This window comes from Eptesicus fuscus, chromosome 10 (genome assembly GCF_027574615.1).
Source record: "Eptesicus fuscus isolate TK198812 chromosome 10, DD_ASM_mEF_20220401, whole genome shotgun sequence".
NCBI classification, from domain to species: domain Eukaryota; kingdom Metazoa; phylum Chordata; class Mammalia; order Chiroptera; family Vespertilionidae; genus Eptesicus; species Eptesicus fuscus.
Genome location: NC_072482.1, coordinates 74,927,248 through 74,945,386, shown reverse-complemented (window position 1 = coordinate 74,945,386; position 18,139 = coordinate 74,927,248). Strand labels below are relative to the sequence as shown.

The 18,139-nt window shown below is 39.5% G+C and overlaps 1 protein-coding gene across 5 annotated transcripts in view; it reads right to left on the bottom strand.

The window, feature by feature from the left end:
* The window catches only part of HBS1L (HBS1 like translational GTPase), a 76,933-nt gene extending 66,164 nt beyond the window's left edge, over nucleotides 1-10,769 (bottom strand). For 2 of the 5 annotated variants that reach the window (XM_008162182.3, XM_054721731.1), the window contains exons 1-2: nucleotides 10,505-10,707; nucleotides 7,569-7,634 (exon numbers count right to left, since the gene is read on the bottom strand). In XM_008162182.3, coding sequence (XP_008160404.2) covers nucleotides 7,569-7,634; nucleotides 10,505-10,547 — 109 coding nt within the window. In that variant the 5' untranslated portion in view covers nucleotides 10,548-10,707. Of the gene's footprint in view, nucleotides 1-7,568; nucleotides 7,635-7,788; nucleotides 7,813-10,504 lie in introns of those variants that run through there. The other 3 variants (XM_008162199.3, XM_054721730.1, XM_054721732.1) reach the window with 3 other exon arrangements.
* Nucleotides 10,770-18,139: the final 7,370 nt, after the last annotated feature.

Here is an 18,139-nt window from a genome sequence, read left to right as displayed (position 1 = left end):
GTATATACATATACATATATATGTATATGTATATACATATATATATGTATATAACTAACTACATTCAAAATTTATAGAAAATGCGTATATATATATATATGTATATACATATACATATATGTATATGTATATACATATATATATATACGCATTTTCTATAAATTTTGAATGTAGTTAGTTATATACATATACATATACATATGTATACATAGAATATATACATATACATATACATATATATATATATATATGCATTGACTAGTAGATAACACTATGGCTTATGTAAAACCTATAATCAAAATGCCATGGCATAATGCTACCTATTCATAGTATAAATCAATGATGGCCTTATAGATTAGCAGGAAGGCAAAAAGTAAAATGAATTGACGTATTTTAAAAGTCAAATGAGTAGTACAGATAACAAGTACTGTAGAAGCAGAGAAGATTAAGTAATCACTGAAGACTGGAGCACTTATAACAAGGAGGCAAGAACATCAGAAAAACTAAAGAACAGAATAAAAGAAATATAGAGCACCTGAGAGGATTCAATCTATTCTGCTATAATGCACATTTCCTTAACCAAACTAGCTCATATCAAATGATAATTAGGGGAATAATTAAAGTATACTATTCAAGTTGCTTTGGTTTATGAGATATTCCCCCCCAGTACCTCAATGTTTTGCATCACTGCATAATGGCAACAAGTACAAAGTCCACGACACCAACCATAGAAGTGCCTATATAATAAAAGTCTAATATGCTAAGTGCCCAACCATTCGTTCAACCATCCCACCAGTCGCTATGACGCGCACTGACCACCAGGGGGAAGACACTCTGACCGGTAGGTTAGCTTGCTGCTGGGGTCCAGCCCATAGAGACTGGGCGAGACTGGGCAAGATGGGCCGGACATGCCCTGGACGAATCCGTGCACTGAGCGGTTTCGGCCTGATCCCTGCAGGCCAGGCCGCAGGACCCCACCGGGCCTCTAGTTACAACTGTAATTGTATTGTGATACCAGATAGCCCCACATGCTTCCTCTGGGCTCAGTTTGGCCATGTGTCCTGTCTTTGTGTGTGCTTATTGCTTGGCTCTCTAAGATCTGTAAGCATTTTGCCTCTGCAACATTACTCATCAGTATTAACTCTTTCTTAACATCGTTTTTACATCAGGCTTTCACTTTTTTTTTTTTTTAATATATTTTTATTGATTTCAAAGAGGAAGGGAGAGGGAGAGAGAGATAGAAACATCAATGATGAGAGAGAATCATTGATCGGCTGCCTCCTGCACGCCCCCTACTGGGGATCGAGTCTGCAACCCAGGCATGTGCCCTTGACCGGAATCTGAACCTGGGACCCTTCAGTCCACAGGCCGAAACTCTATCCACTGAGCCAAACCAGCTAAGGCTCACCATTTATTTTTATAATGTAATGACCTATGTTTACTGGAATATTTATTAGAAAGTTCATGTAGCCCTGGCTGGTATGGCTCAGTTAGTTGGAGTGTTGTCCTGTGAACAGGAAGGTCTCAGGTTCAATTTCCCATCAGGGCACATACCTAGGTTGTAGGTTTGGTCCCTAGTCGGGGCACATATAGGAAGCAACTGATTGATATATCTCTCTCAAACATTTCTCTCTCACTCTCTCTCTCTCTCTCTCTCTCTCTCCCCCTTCCTCCCTCTCTGAAATCAATAAAAAAAATAAGGGGGGGGGGGGAGAAAGTTAATGTATCTTTTCAAAATGTGCAAGAATTTTTATTAAGATGATTACTGTTTTTGTTAGTACTTTATAGATGAGTGGTCTATCAGGATCCTATTTTTTTTCCAGAAGTTCTGCTTTTTTTAGCATACAATTTTCAAGACCACAAGTTGGTCATTTTTCAAGAATTCATATATATCCCTATTTCCCTCCCTCTTGTGCAAAGAGAATGTAACATTGCTTTATAAAGTCAGCCTGGCTAAAACAGCAGAAGAAACATCCTACTTCATAGATACTCTAAGATGACCACTTTTTTTTCACGTTAAAATCTCAGAATGAGGGAATGTCTCAATCACATGGCATCTTAGCATTATAGCTAAGACTGATGGGTGATTTTTTTTAAGTAGTACATAAAATTATTGTACAATCCATAGCTTTTTAGATTTAATAAAATGTGGTAATACTAAAAAAATGTAAACAGGGCCATTTTGTGGTTGGTCACTTACAAATTACTTTCCTGGCTGAAATAAACCATTCAGTTTAGCCTAAAAGTAACAAATGAACTTTTCCCAACTTCCTCTCATAGCTCTGAACTGTGAAGAAAAACCTAAGAGAAATAAAAAATTAAGTGAGGTAATAAGTCATATACTCCTCTCATCAATTTTCACTTAGGAAATATTGACAAAGAAAAGGAAGTTGTCAATGACCCGGCTTCTACTCTACCTCCTAGAAGCTATTTTTTCTACCCCAAACCCAGACACAAATCAACTCAGAAACTTATATTGTGGCCATTGTTTTGGAAATATTAATGGCTGGATTTCCAGGGGAGACAGGCGAGGAGGAGGAGGGAAGTTAGAGGGAGAAAAAAATGTCCAAATATTTGAAGTTGAAATGAGAACCCAAAAGATAACAAATACAATTTAAAAAAAGACAAGGGCAATGGCAAAAAAGGGGGGCAAATATAAAATGCTGTTTCTTTCTAAAAATTTAAATGCTTTCTGAAAAATTGGACACCTATAATGACTTTCAAAATTAAGGTTTTTTACAAGCATAGAAGTTCAAAGAATTCAAAACCTGACTCTTGAAATCGCCTAAAATTGTTTCCCAAACACCTTAAAATAAAAATCATGTATGAGGCATTCATTCAAGATTTGACTTTCTAGGTCTCTTCCCCTGGAAATAGTTGGATTCAGTGGTGCTGGAATGGGGCAGAGAATCTGTATTTTTAAAAACACTTCCAGCTGATTGGTATCATCAGGGAAAGTTAGGAAACACTAGCCTACAAGCCTCCTCAGCCTCCTCTTCCATCTGCCTCACCTGTAGTCCAGTCACTTTGTATTACATCATCATTACTCCCCTAAAATCAAAACTATTAATAAGCTGACACTACACACCTAAAATTAAAAACTGCCTTCCATAATTTGGCTCCTATTTCCTAGCCCTCTTTCCTACCGCAATTGCATTTATCTTGTGAGTCTTCCCAAACACATCTCACTCAGAAGCCACTACTTAAGCATGTTGTTTTTTCTATCTAGTATGCCATTCTTACTCCCTTATTTACCAGTCCCAATCAGTTGACTTCTTGTTGTGTACAAAAGTAACTCTCAAAGAGTCAGATTGTCTTGGATGTGAACCACAAACTAGACACACTTCACGAGCTGTGAGAGACAAGGTAAATTCTGACCTCAAGAAAACTAGGTCAGCCCAGCCGGTGTCGCTCAGTGGTTGAGTGTCAACCCATGAACCAGATCAGGGTTTGATTCCTGGTCAGGGCACATGCCCAGGTTACAGGATCAATTCCTAGCAGGGGGCATGAAGGATGCAACCAACCAATGATTCTCTCTCATCATTGATGTTTCTATCTCTCTCTCCTTTCCCTTCCCTCTCTGAAATCAATATATATAAAGAGCCATAGCCAGTTTGGCTCAGTGGATAGAGTGTTGGCCCGTGGACTGAAGGATCCCGGTTTCGATTCCGGTCAAGGGCATGTACCTTGGTTGCAGGCTCAATCCCCATGGGGGAGGCAACCAATCAATGTGTCTCTCTCACAACAATGTTTCTCTCTGTGTCTCTCCCTTCCACTCTCTCTAAAAAACTCAATGGAAAAATATCGTTGGGTGAGGATTAAAAAAAAGAAAGAAAACTAGGCCAATCTCAGAAAAACACTCTCAGAATGCCTAACCTTATGTATTCTTAGCTCACTACTCAAGATTAAGCATAATTTATCCAAATAAGACTAAATGTGTTAATCTGCAATATTAAGATGTTTTTCACTAGTCCCTCTCTCTAATGAAGCTTTTCACCCATGCAAGCCATACCCAACCAACTTCCAAATCCTGTATAAACATTATGGCCTATAATTATCTCTGGAGCCTATAGGTCAGTGATGGCGAACCTATGACACGCGTGTTAGCACTGACACACGTAGCCATTTCTGATGACACGCGGCCACTGAGGCGGCCGCATGCCAAGGATGAAACATTTGCTGCTCCTGAGGATGAAACATTTGCTGCTCCTGAGGATGAAACATTTGCGAAATAATGTTTTTTCCTCAAAGTGACATACTACCCAAGTTATGCTCAGTTTTTTGGCGAAGTTTGACACACCAAGTTCAAAAGGTTGCCCATCACTGCTATAGGTCCTAAACAAATGGTTCTCAAAGAAAGTCTCAGAATACCCTGGAGGGTTTGTTAAAACAGTAGTTATATCCCATCTGCAGAGTTTTTGACTCTGGGATGGGGCCAAGAATTACTTTTCTAACAAATTTTCAAGTCAAGTGGTACATGGACCACATCTTGAGAACACTGTCTAAAATATCCTCACCTCTTCCAGATCAGTATAATTGTCTCCTAACTAATCTACCTGCATTTACTCATGTACTGCCTTCAATCCAATCTCTACGTAGAAGAGATTTTTTTAAAATCTCCTAATTCATGCTACATCATCTTCCCAGGTCAATGGTGATAATGAATTGTAGGAGCCCAAAAGTATTATCCTTAATCTCTACAACATGTGGTCTTTTGAATCCCTGAATGAGCTTTAAAGAAATGCAGATTAAGCCACCCCTCAGCTTCTAACCAGGCTTTTTCTATACTCTATTTCCTGATGCTAAGGTTAAGTCTATGCAAAGTATATTTCTTATTGGACAGCTAGCTCTCTTTTAGGAAGACTGGAAGGCTGGAGGAGGAAAACACGTGCTTCTTTCCTTTTTGCTTCTTATCCAGTCACCCGAGCAACAGTTCACCTTAAAGAAGCAGTCTGTTCCAGTAACATCAATTAATATCAGACTGCTTCTTTAAGATGAACTCCCAGAAACAGCGTCAACACGCCCCCCACCTACATCTTCAGACACTATGATCAGCCAGTTGGCTAGAACTGCCTCTTCAAAGGCTGATTCCAGCTTCACAGGCATCCTTCCGAGACACCAGTGCCAGCTATGCAGTGTTCCCCTCCTCAGAGGTCTGAGATCCAGCTCCACAGTACCTTCTCTGAACTTCAAAGGCAAAGTAATAAAGCAAAACCTGGGTTGCAGGTTCGATCCCCAGCCCCAGTTAGTTGAGACATGTTTGGGAGTCATGCAATGGAAGTATCTCTCTCACATTTATCCTTTCTTTTCTCTCTCACCCACCCCCCATTCCTCTCTCTCTAAAATAATTTTTTTAAAAAAGAGCTAGATGTATTTCAGAGTAACAAGAAAAGACAATGGCAGGAAGAATGGAAGTGCTAAGACAACTTTTAGAAGACCTATCTTATATAATAAAGAGGGAATATGCAAATTGACCATCACACCATAATGGTCAAGATGGCTGCGCCCAGTGGAGACAGGGATTCCTTAACACAAGATGCTGTGCCCACAGAGGCCGAGTTCCCATAACAAGCCTTAACGAGCAATCAGTAGGGACCTGAGGCTGCGCCCCCTCCCTGGTGGGGCTTGACAAGGGTGGGGCCAGCCGGGTCTGGATCTCGCCCAATAGGGGTGGGGCCGGCTGAGTCTGGGTCTCGCACAATTTCGAGGTGCCGAGGGTGTGCGAGGGCTTGATTCTGGGTCCCATGGCGTGCCCCAGACTCTGACAGGAGGAAGATTTTCATATACATTTTACTAATTTTCTTTCATCTCTGACACTTCTATTATAGAGAAAGGGCAAATAGCAATATTAAAGTATTTCCTCTAATTAATCCCCCTTTAATGTGCACAAATTTCATGCACCAGGCCACTAGTGGCTTTATAAATAAATGGGACTTCTAAAAAGTCAGAAGAGACATATATGGTCTATAAGTGGCACAGTTTTAAATAGGGGTGGGGAGAGGCAGGAAAGGGTAAAGGGAGAATAAATGGTGATGAAAAGAGACATGACCTCCTAGCTGGTTTGGCTCAGTGGATAGAGCATCTGCCACCGAAAGGTTCCGGGTTCAATCCCAGTCAAGGGCACATGCCCGGGTTGCAGGCTTGATCCCCAGCGTGGGACGAGTAGAAAGCAGCCAATCAATGATTCGCTTTATCATTGATGTTTCTCTCTCCCTCTCCCTTCCTCTTGAAATCAATAAAAATATATTGAAAAGAAAATGTCAGAGTTCACTGCACACATTAAAAAAAAGAGAGACATGTCTTTGAGTGGTGAACACACTATAGATGATCTATTATAGAATTGTACACCTTAAACCTACATAATTTTATCAATCAATGTAACCCCAATAAATTCAATTTATGAATGAATGAATGAATGAATGAATGAAGTGGTACAGGTTTACAGGACAGGTCAGGTTTTCAGGAAAGTAATGGGTTTATAGGTCAGCTCAGCGGAACACAGTATTAAAGAAAAGGCAGACTGATAAAAATGTTAATCACATTAAATCTTTAAACTTGTGGAAAATGAATTTTATGAATTATACCAGCATTTATGCTCTACTTAACTATATTTAATTACACTCCCTTTTATAGCATAGTAAAATTAGCAGGACATTTTAACTAACTGTTTACAGAGTAGAATGAAATTTGAAGACAGCCCTCGTTTGGCTCAGTGGATAGAGCATCGACCTGAGGACTGAAGGGTCCCGGGTTTGATTCTGGTCAAGGGCACATGTCTGGGTTGCAGGCTCCATCCCCAGTAGGTAGTTTGCAAGAGGCAGCCGATCAATGATTCTTTCCCATCACTGATGTTTCTATCTCTCTCTCTCCTTCTCCCTTCTTCTCTTAAATCAATAAAAATATATTTTAAAAAAAGAAATTTAAAGACAGATGTATTATTTGAGAAATTAGTGAGAGGAGAGTCTGGATTAAGATTCAGTCTTGCTGCAAAGAACACGTGAATGTTTTCTTTATACAGTGGCACAAAAGAAAACTTTCAGCAGATTAGACAGAAGATACAGCTCTGATGAGTAATCTGAACTCTAAATCAATCTATGGCTCCATCAAAAATTGGAACTACATTTATCTGGTTTATTTACCAAATTAAGAGTAGATAAACTAAAATACTGTGAAGGAAATTCTATGCATAACGCATCAATGTTTCTAATATTCAAGATTCCTGAGAATATATAACAAACTGCTGTCTGCCTTCAAAAGTTTTAGTTTTAGATAAGATTATCATTTCAGTACAATTTAGTTTAATTACATGTTGCAAAGAAGATTGGAAAAGCCAGTTTTCAGAGTTTTCTTCCAATTGATTAAAGCCAAGTGATGTAATCAAAACTTTAAATTCTACTCACAGGTAAAGAAATTATTTTTTCACCTTTAAAAGTTAACATACAATTACTTTTTTAAATATTACTTAATATTAGTCTTATGGAATCACTCTAATCATAGAATGACACTAATAATTACTTAACATTTTTAAACACCTAAATAATGAAAATCAAATTATTTTTAAAATTCACCTGTTGATGGAGAAATGCAATAATCATCTTCTACAGACTGGCCATAGAGATCATCATCTTCAAAATCTAAAATAAAAACACAAGAGATAAATTCATTTATAAGTTCTTTATATATTCTTAGTTATTAATAAAAAAAGCATTTGGATTCTTTCCAAAAGAAATTAAATTGTTCATCAAAATTAAAGGAACTTGGATTGTCTACTTTTCCTAAAAATTTTACCTACAAGATAGGTATTTATTGATTTTCTGCATTTATACACGAAATTCGTGCAAGAGTAGGCCTTCCTTCCACTGGCTGCTGGCACTGGCCTCCCTCTGGCCCCAGGGACCCAGGCTTCCCTCCGGCTCTGGCTTCATCTGGAAGAAAGTCCTGAATGATGTCCGGTCTAATTAGCATATTAAGCTTTTATTATTATAGATAAAAACATACATGGTTCTTCAGTTTTTAAGATAATTTGGTCCAATTTTTCACCTCATATGATTAAAAAGTAATAATCCCACAGACCACATACTTAAATTGACTTTCTGGAGTTGACAAATATCCAAAATAAAAACCATCCATTTTTTTCACCAATGCTCTCTAAACACAAAGCATTTATTTTTCATAACTTTATGCAAGGCCCATAATTGTCCACTGCATAGAGATGTAGTGCTTGTCCTAATTTTAATTTTACTATCGGTCCCCAAAGCACAGGTTATAAAATCAGACCAAGAAAGCAGTTTGTCTTCATGTAGAACAGTGGTTCTCAACCTTTCTAATGTCTCGACCCTTTAATGCAGTTCCTCATGTTGTGGTGACCCCCAACCATAAAATTATTTTCGTTGCTACTTCATAACTGTAATTTTGCTACTGTTATGAATCGTAATGTAAATATCTGTGTTTTCCGATGGTCTTAGGCTCTACAGCAGCCGTTCTCAACCTGTGGGTCGCCTAAGACCCTGCTAGCTGTTCTTTTCCTCAACAAAATTTTGGGAGTATTTACTTCATGTAAGCAATGTAGCGGCTATTGGAATAAATATCAAACATATGGACTTTGTCTTCCTGGCACTTTTAAATTAATAGCTAAGGCAGTCATGTAACGTGCTATGCAAATTACAGAGAAGAACAAAGTGAGGGTTAAATAGAGGAACCAATAGGTTTTGGAGCATAAACTCTCCCTAATGAAGTTATATTAGTTTTGAGAATTTTAAAATTATTATTCTGAGAGTACAAAGGAAAGCTTAACTGGGAAAATGAGAGATACTGGACCCTTAAAATGAGTAGAACTTTGTAAGGAAAAGGGGGTGAACCTCCTATTCTATAGGAATAGCTTGGTTATGACGTCATCAATTGTTCCAAAGAAACCTGACAACCTAAGCAGGAGTTTAGCACTCCCTCCCGCAGGCCAAGCACTTCTCCGGGAAGCTTTCCTTCACATGGAATTCATACACTACTCCTCCAACACCCTCTGAATAAGGTGCTCTTACTTCCATAGCTTCCTTGAAACTTACTTTTTGTAGCATCTCATACTCACTTTAATCCTCTGTGACTTGCGTATCTCCCCCTTTAGACTCCCTCAAACATTTTACTATCAGTCCCCAAAGCTTAGAACAGTACACCAAGCATTCAATTAAAGAAGAATAAACAATTAATGTTGTTTGAGGAAGTAAAATTTATTAAAGAAAAAAATTATTAAAAAAAGTAATTACTTTATTAAAGTAATTAGGCCTATTCATGTCTTTTATAGCATATCTGCAAAAATACTTCCCAGGCTAAAGTCATGTCTAGGTAACTGTGGTCGACACGCAATACTTATATCCACTGCAATACTTACAACGGCCTCCATTCTGAGGTGAACACTAGGAACCTAACATATATATGTGTGTATATATGTATATGTATATATGTATATATATGCCAGGCTGACAGAGTTACAGCCTCCAAATGCAGTTCAGAGTGTTAGCCTCCAGTATGGTGAGAGCATATTGATGCTCTACAATAATCTACCGGGAGTGCCAATAATAACCACCAACATATCAAGCATACTACATGCTCTGCACTCTACAAAGCAATGGGTCTTCATTCCTCTTCTGCACTCAAACTTGTCTGTAATTTGTTTGTATTATGCTTAGCATGACCCATAATTATCCATTGCCTAGAGATGTTGTGCTTGTCCTAAACTAATTCTAACTTTTTAAAAAACTCCTAGAGAACATTCAAATACATTTTCTTTTATTTCATTTTTTAAAATCCCTAAGTCCTTTTCGAAGCCTTCTTTCTTCTATTACTGCTTTTTTTTTTCCCATCCCAAAATGCATTTGCATTGAGAACTTTCAACCAAGAATGAAGTATACACCTAATGGATCTTTTTAATAGGTATCTTTTCTACCATCCCCTACATTTCCAATTTAATTTGAAACTCATAGAAAATAAATTAATCAGTTAGCTCAAGCCAGATTCTGCACTGAATATGTATGAAAACACAAAACGATTTACCATGTAAAACTAACACAGTTAAAAACGAAACAGTTGGATGTAACCATTAAGTCAGTCAATCCGTGTGTTACAAATAAGCAAGGTTTCATGGGCATGTTTGAAAGGGGGTTGGGGGGTCGGGAAAAGAAGCCAGAAGTAGGCAGTGCGTGCCAGACGCGGAGGAAACAATGCGAGGGAGACGTGACGGTGCTTTACGTGCACAAACACCGCCGCGTCCCCACCTCGCCGAAACCTGACGCGGTACTGCACCTCCCCGGCCCTAAATAAGCTCAACCCCAAAGGCAGAAATCACGACATCAAACAATGCCATTCTCTGGCATTATTTTCTCCAACTGAGCCTCCTCTGAATGCCAGGCTTGCACCTCAGACGAGGAATAAACAGATCCTAGAGTGATGCCAATAAGCTGGGATTCCACCTGACACGGAGAACAGGACATCGCGGCAGAAGCCTGCCACCTACCTTCATCGTAGTTATAGCCCCGAACATTCCGATGCCGGGCCATGGCGGCGAAGAGGGCGTTCGCCACAGCCTCTTACAAAACACCCGCTCAGAAACTGATCAGGCGCCAACTGCGGCCCGGAGAACACCTAGACGCCATTTTGGCTTCCGGCAGGCCCCTGCGCCGAGCGCCTGCGCACGCCGGACGTCCTGTCTGCGCACTGCGCGCGACGGCAACCTCTCAGGGTCACCCGCCGCATGGGGAACGCTTGCGCATTCGCGCAGATCGGAGGTTCCTTTTTGGCGTGGCCCCGCCTACAGGCAGGTTGACTGACAGGAGTTCCAAAGAGGCGGAATTCCACTGCTCACAATTTGTTGATTTGGATCAACAGTTACTAGAAAGTTGTCCTAGACCTACACCCGCGTTCCAGATTATTTTCCGGATTTGGTTTCTGATGAACTACTGAAAAAGCTGACTGAGTGCCAGCACTCTGTCTTATACAACTCTCATCTGTTGAGGCCTAGTTAGGCCCATAGTAAGCACTAACAAACTTGTGTGTATATTTTTAAGAATTAACCCAAGCTTTAGAGGGAGTGGAAAGGCTCTTTTTAAATTGAGAATCTGATTACAGTAAGTCACCAGGCTTTCATGTAATACGTGGTTTCATGTATATGAGTCTTGCATTAGTACCTCCAGTAAACAATTATCTGGCCACATAAAGGATTATCTCCATGATTCTCTGAGCATTCATTAACAAACAATCCTGTGTAACATGCTAAGAGTATTAAGTATAGCTTTTTAGACATAACACATCTAGGGCCACTTATGATAATGCTGAATGTTGTTGAATAAATCTATAACCTATTATTAAATGCCCTCATTTCTTAGAATGAAAAGTGAATGATGCTATGTAAAAAACAATCGTTATCTTACTGAACAAACTACACTTCAGTTTTAGCTTGATTTTTTGAAATGGTGGTACTTTAGAGACATAAAAGATAAGTCTCCAATTTTTGAAATAAATTAAAAGCTTAATCAGCTTTTTATCATCCATAATAGAAAGAAATAAGAATAAAAATTCAATTCATATCCATAAGTGACTTGAAATGTAATTTATACATGCATTTGAATGTGTCTGACTACCAAATGTTTGTTCTGAACTATCATTGTGATTTAATGTAGCTTCTAAAACAAAATTTTACGCAAAAATAGTTGCTGATTTTATACAGTTTAAGTGTTTTCTTTATTTTACACTTTTAGATAATTTTTATATTACAGCCTTTTTCTTTATAAGTAAAACCAGGGTTCCAGTGCACGAATTCGTGCACCTTGAAAGGAACTGTGGGCCGCGAGGCTGGTGGGCACATGGGCAGGTCTTGGCCCATCCTTCGTGCCCCCGCCCGGCCCCTCCCACCACCACCCCTGATCCCCTGTCTGCCAGCAGCCCCGCTCCCATGGCGCTGCTCCCACACGCTGAGGGCACCAGCCCCGCTCCCACCCGCTGATGGCGCAGAGCGATTGGGGCCAGTGTCAGCAGCAGGTGCAAGTGGTGGCTGCTGCCCCAGTCACCCCTCAGGAGCAGGGGAGGTGGAGAAGCCCTCAGGGGCGATCAGGGCCAGTAGCCACTGCTCGCACCCGCTGATGGCACCAAGCGAGCGCCAACAGGACCACGGCATGCGGGAGCAAAAGATGTTCAGTAGCCAACAGAGACTCACCCCAATGACAGCAACCAGTTTCCCACCTTGGTCTGGCGTCCCCACTCACCTGCTCCACCATCCCACCACAGCTGATGCCTGCCATGTTCCACGCTCTGCCAACAGCTGCCAACACCTGCTATGTTCCAGGCGTGCCCCCTGGTGGTCAGCGCACATCATAGCAACCGGTTATTCGGTTGTTCGGTTGTTCCACCATTTGGTATATTTGCATATTAGGGTTTTTATAGATAGATAGATAAGGGTAGTAATAGTATATAACTCATAAAGTTGTGAATAATAAATTTATCTAAGTAAGTGAGTTCACACAAATCTTTAGGAGGTGCATTAAATTTTCAGATGGTATTAAAATACAAATAGCACGCAAGCCAGTTTACCTACATGGTTAGAGCATTGGCCACAGACAGAAGGGTTGAGGGTTTGATTCCCAGTCAAGGGCACTTACCTCAGTTTCAGGTTAGATCCCAGGCCCAGGTTGGGCCACATGTGGGAGGCAATCAATCGATATGTCTCTCTCAGGTCGATGTCTCTCTCTCTCTCTCTCTCTCTCTCTATCTCTCTCTCTCTCTTTTCCCTCCCCCTCCTCCCTCCCTTCCACTCTCTAAAAATCAATGGGAAAAATCTCCTTGGGTAAGGATTTAATGAAATAAAATACAAATGAAAACTTCCAGCCCATTCTAATTGTTAATTACAAACTTCAGTGGAACTCACTGAGGTATGAAGTAGATGAGTTATATAAATTGACCACACAAACAAAACTACAGGAGCAATAAAGATAAAACACACACACACACACAATACTTCTGCCTTAGGAGTACTATATAATTTGCCTCTGATTCATCATTAAGGCACTCCCTTAAAATTCTAAATACTTGAGAGCCTTGATTACATCTCAAACAAAATAAGGCTTCAGTAGCAAAGCCTTCACTGATTTCCAAATTTGATTTCTGATAATCTAGTGAAAAAGCTGACTGTGTAAAATACCAACAGCATATTTCACAGAACTAGAAAGAATTCTCCAAAAATTCATCTGGAATAAAAACAAAACAAAACAAAACAAAACAAAAAAAAAACCCGAATAGCTGCAGCGATCCTGAGAAAGAAGAACAAAGTAGGAGGGATCTCAATACCAGATATCAAGATCTATTACAAAGCCACTGTTCTCAAAACTGCCTGGTACTGGCACAAGAACAGACATATAGTCCAATGGAATAGAATAGAGAACCCAGAAATCGACCCAAACCACTATGCTCAATTAATATTTGACAAAGGAGGCAAGAACATATAATGGAGTCAAGACAGTCTCTTCAATAAATGGTGCTGGGAAATTTGGTCAGACACATACAACAAAAGATGAAACTAGACCACCAACTTACACTATACACAAAAATAATCTCAAAATGGATAAAGGAGTTAAACGTAAGACAGGAAACCATAAAAATATTAGAGGAATCCACAGGCAGCAAAATCTCAGATATATGCCGAAGCAATATATTCACCAACACAGCTCCTAGGGCAATGGAAACTAAGGAGAAAATAAACAAATGGGACTACATCAAAATAAAAAGCTTTTTCTCAGCAAAAGAAACCAACAAAACAACAAGAAAACCCACTGCATGGGAGAACATATTTGCCAATGCTATCTCTGATAAGGGTTTAATTTCCAACATTTACAGGCAACTCATACAACTTAACAAAAGGAAAACAAACAACCCAATCAAAAAATGGGCAACGGACCTAAATAGATAACTTTTCTTTTTTTTTTTTCTAAATAGATAACTTTTCAAAAGAAGACATAAGGAAGGCCAAGAGACATATGAAATCATGCTCAAAGTCACTAATCATCCGAGAGATACAAATCAAAACGGCAATGAGGTGCCATCTCACACCTGTCAGAATGGCTATCATCAACAAATCAACAAACGACAAGTGTTGGCGAGGATGCGGAGAAAAAGGAAACCTTGTGCATTGCTGGTGGGAATGCAGACTGGTGCAGCCACTGTGGAGAACAGTATGGAGTTTCCTCAAAAAACTAAAAATGGAACTCCCATTTGACCCAGTAATCCCACTTCTAGGAATATATCCCAAGAAACTAGAAACACCAATCAGAAAGGACATATGCACCCCTATGTTCATAGCAGCATAATTTACAATAGCTGAGATTTGGAAACAGCCTAAGTGCCCATCAGCAGATGGGTGGATTAAAAAACTGTGGTACAACCAAAGGACTTGTATGCATGCAGATAGGCCTAACCAACTGACACAGACAACAGAGGGGTGAGGGCATGAGTGGGGGGGATGGAGGGAAGTAATGGGAGGATAAGGAAACATATGTAATAACTTAATCAATAAAGCATTAAAAAACTGTGGTACATCTACACAATGGAAAACTACGCTGTGGTAAAAAAGAAGGAATTCTTAACATTTGCAACAGCATGGATGGAGCTGGAGAGCATTATGCTAAGTGAAATAAGCCAGGCAGAGAAAGATAAATATCACATAATCTCACTCATTTGTGGATTATAATGAACATAAGCTGATGAACAAAAACAGATCTAGAGACAGAGACGCATCAATCAAATGCTCAAACCTCAGAGGGAAGGCAGGGGAGGGTGGGGGTAAGGAGGAGAGATTAACCAAAGGACTTGTATGCATGCATATAAGCCTAACCAATGGACACAGACAACAGGGGGGTGAGAGTGAGGGCAGGACTGGGGGGATGGGGGAACAATAGAGGGGGTGGGTAAGGACACATTTATAATACCTTAATCAATAAAGACAAATCAATGAAGAAAAAAAAAAGAAGTGGGGGGAAAAAGCTGACTGTGTGCCCCCAGAGCTCTTGGGATGTGCTTATAAGTTTTGTATTGTGGTTAGATGGAAAGGACCATGGATTTGGAGCCACACAAACCTGGATCTCAGTACCTCTTCTGCCACTTTCTGTATGCTAATGTCTTTGGGCTCAATTTTTTCATCTGTAAAATGGATATAAGAAGATATGTCTTCTATTTTGTGAATAGTCAATGAAATGATGGCTGTAAAAACAGTAGCTGTTACATAACAGGTCTATAAGGGAGGAAAAATTTTCTACCTGCTTTAGGCCTCCAACTGGGTCTAAGAAATAAACTGACATAAGACAAGTTAATAGGAAAAAAAGAATACATGTTTAAAGTTTTACTGGTATATGGGAGCCTTCACAACATAATAAAGACCTGAAGAAGTGACCACAGCAGAAAGCTCTTATACATCTGAGACAAAGAAACAGTCAACTTATGAAGAATTGACAAGACAGTGGGGCTTGGGCATGGGTAATAAATTATGGGAAAGTGACTAGAAGATATATGGTGTGGATGGTGGTGGCAAAACTGCTAGAAGATAAGGGATATTTCAGTAACTTTGTGGTGGTCATTGTGCAATACATACAAATATCAAATCATTATGTTGTACACCTAAAACTAATACAGTGTCATATGTCAATTATATCTCAATAAAATATTAGGAACTTCTATTCATCAAAAGACAAAAAATTATGAAGGCAAGTTTCAGCCCAGAAGAAGATATATGCATCACATACTATATCTCACAAAGAACTCATATGTAAAACACACAAACAAGCTTATGTACCCCCTCAAGTTTTTACCAAATAAAAAATATTTTTAAATAAGTATAAGTCCCATATAGACACATCACAAAAGAGAATATACATATGGGCATTGAGCATTTGAAAAGGCCCTGAACATCCATTAATCATAAAAAAAAATGCAGATAAAATAAAATGGGTCTGCCCCACCAGAATGACTAAAATGAAAAGGATTGACAATAGTGAGTGGTGGCAAGGAATACTGTGTAAATAGTGGAAGTCTCAAACATGGCTAGTGCATGTGCACATTGGAACAACCACTTTGAAAAACTTTGGGCAGTTGTCCAAATACTAAATGTATGTGTGCCCTATGACCCAAAAGTGCCATTCCTAAATGCATACCCAACAAAAATTAGTGCTTGTGTACAATAATGTTAGAAATGTTATTCACAGTAGCCCCCAGATGTAAACAAGCCAAATGATTATCAATAATAAACCAATAAATTATGACATGTCCACTTAATAGGAATCCACATAGCATTGAAAAATCACTAGGGAGGTTTTATACATGTGTAAATGTTTACTGTTCTGTATTTTTAAGACTTCTGCACCTTGTAGTATATGTTATACCACAGTAAAAAAAGGGGGGGGGGCGAAAGTATTCAATTAAATTTTTAAAATATCTTTGATATAAATTATATATATTTTTTTCAAGTATTTCCTTTATACCTTCATAGTGTCCTGTTTTTAAAATATGAATATCAACTAAGAACTTTTATATAACTGGATTAGAATTCATTCAGCAATATATCAATATTTCCCAGAATAAAGTCTGTTCCTTATTTTCTATTTTAAACTGAACAATTACTGATCCATTTGGACTTAAATTAAAATTTTTTTGTTGTTTCTCTCGGTAGCTACTTAAACACTCATAAGAGTTTTAATAAATTATGGCAACTTCTGCACTCAATTATTTTTTAAAAGAAAAAAGGAATTGACCTTAATCAGTAGGAAAGAAAAAGTGGGAGGGAGGGAAGATAAATAATTGTGACATTAAACACTTCATTAAGAAAGTGTTAGAGTTTTCTAATTAAATACCCAGGGAAGTATGGCATATACTGCAAACTATAAAATGATTTAGGTGTATAGAAGGATCCTTTTGGGGTCCTTTGCAATTCTGTGATTGTGGTTATACATTAATAACAAATATTTTTGTCCTGATTATTATTGCCAAATATCTATAAAATCTATAAACAGATGACTTAATTTTCTTGTTGATCTTCTTAAATTAGTTCTATAACTCTCTGTCTGACCTAATGATATTCTTACCCTCCTCTATGGAATTTCCCCTGACTTTCTTCACATATTATTCATTTTATCCCTTTCTTCTTCTTTCTTTTTTTTTTTTTTTTAATTGAAGGCAGAAATTTAGTTGAGTGAAAATTGGCAAGAGCCAGTGAACAGGTCCTTTATCAAGACAAAGCTTTGCTCTCAAGGGGCTTGAGGCTGTCCAGGATTCCATGCTTGACAGAAGCAATGACAGCATAACTAAACAAACAAGGATGTGTTCAGGGAAGCTGAAACCGGATCTTCAAAGATTCAGTGGGTGATTTTTAATTTCTGTGTAGCATTACAGAGCTTAATGCAGAACATATCAAAAACTTGGAAAGGCACTGGTAAGGTCATGAACTTCATAAAACAGAAAGATTCTTGAGAAGAAATAAATAGAAATCAAGAGTTTTATATTTAGACTAGAGGTCTGGTGCATGAAATTCATGCACGAAGGGGGGGGGTGTTCCTCAGCCCGGCCTGCACCCTCTCCAATCTGGGACCCCTCGGGAGATGTCCAGCTGCCAGTTTGAATGTCTAAACTGGCAGTCGGGCATCCCTCTCACAATCCAGGACAGCTGGCTCCTAACCACTCGCCTGCCTGCCTGATTGCCCCTAACCCCTCTGCCTGCCTGCCTGATCGCCCCTAACCCCTCTGCCTGCCTGCCTGATCACTCCTACCTTGCCCCCTGCCAGCCTGATCATCCCTAACTGCCTCTGCCTCAGCCCCCTCTGCAGGAGGCGACCTGGCAGATCAGGGGAAGGCACCGCCCCCATTACTCCACTGCTGCTGCCACTGCCGACCTGAGCCTCAGCCCTTCCCAGCCGCCCATGGCTGCCTGAGCCTCGACTCTTGCAGCTGCTGCTGTGGCTTTGTCTGGAAGGACTCTGGAAGACGTCCACTCTAATTAGCATATTACCCTTTTATTAGTATAGATTTGGGGACCATTACATCCACGCAGAACTTAAAGAAAACACATGGCCCTGGCCAGTTTGGCTTAATGGAGAGCTCATCGGCCTGTGGACTGAAGGGT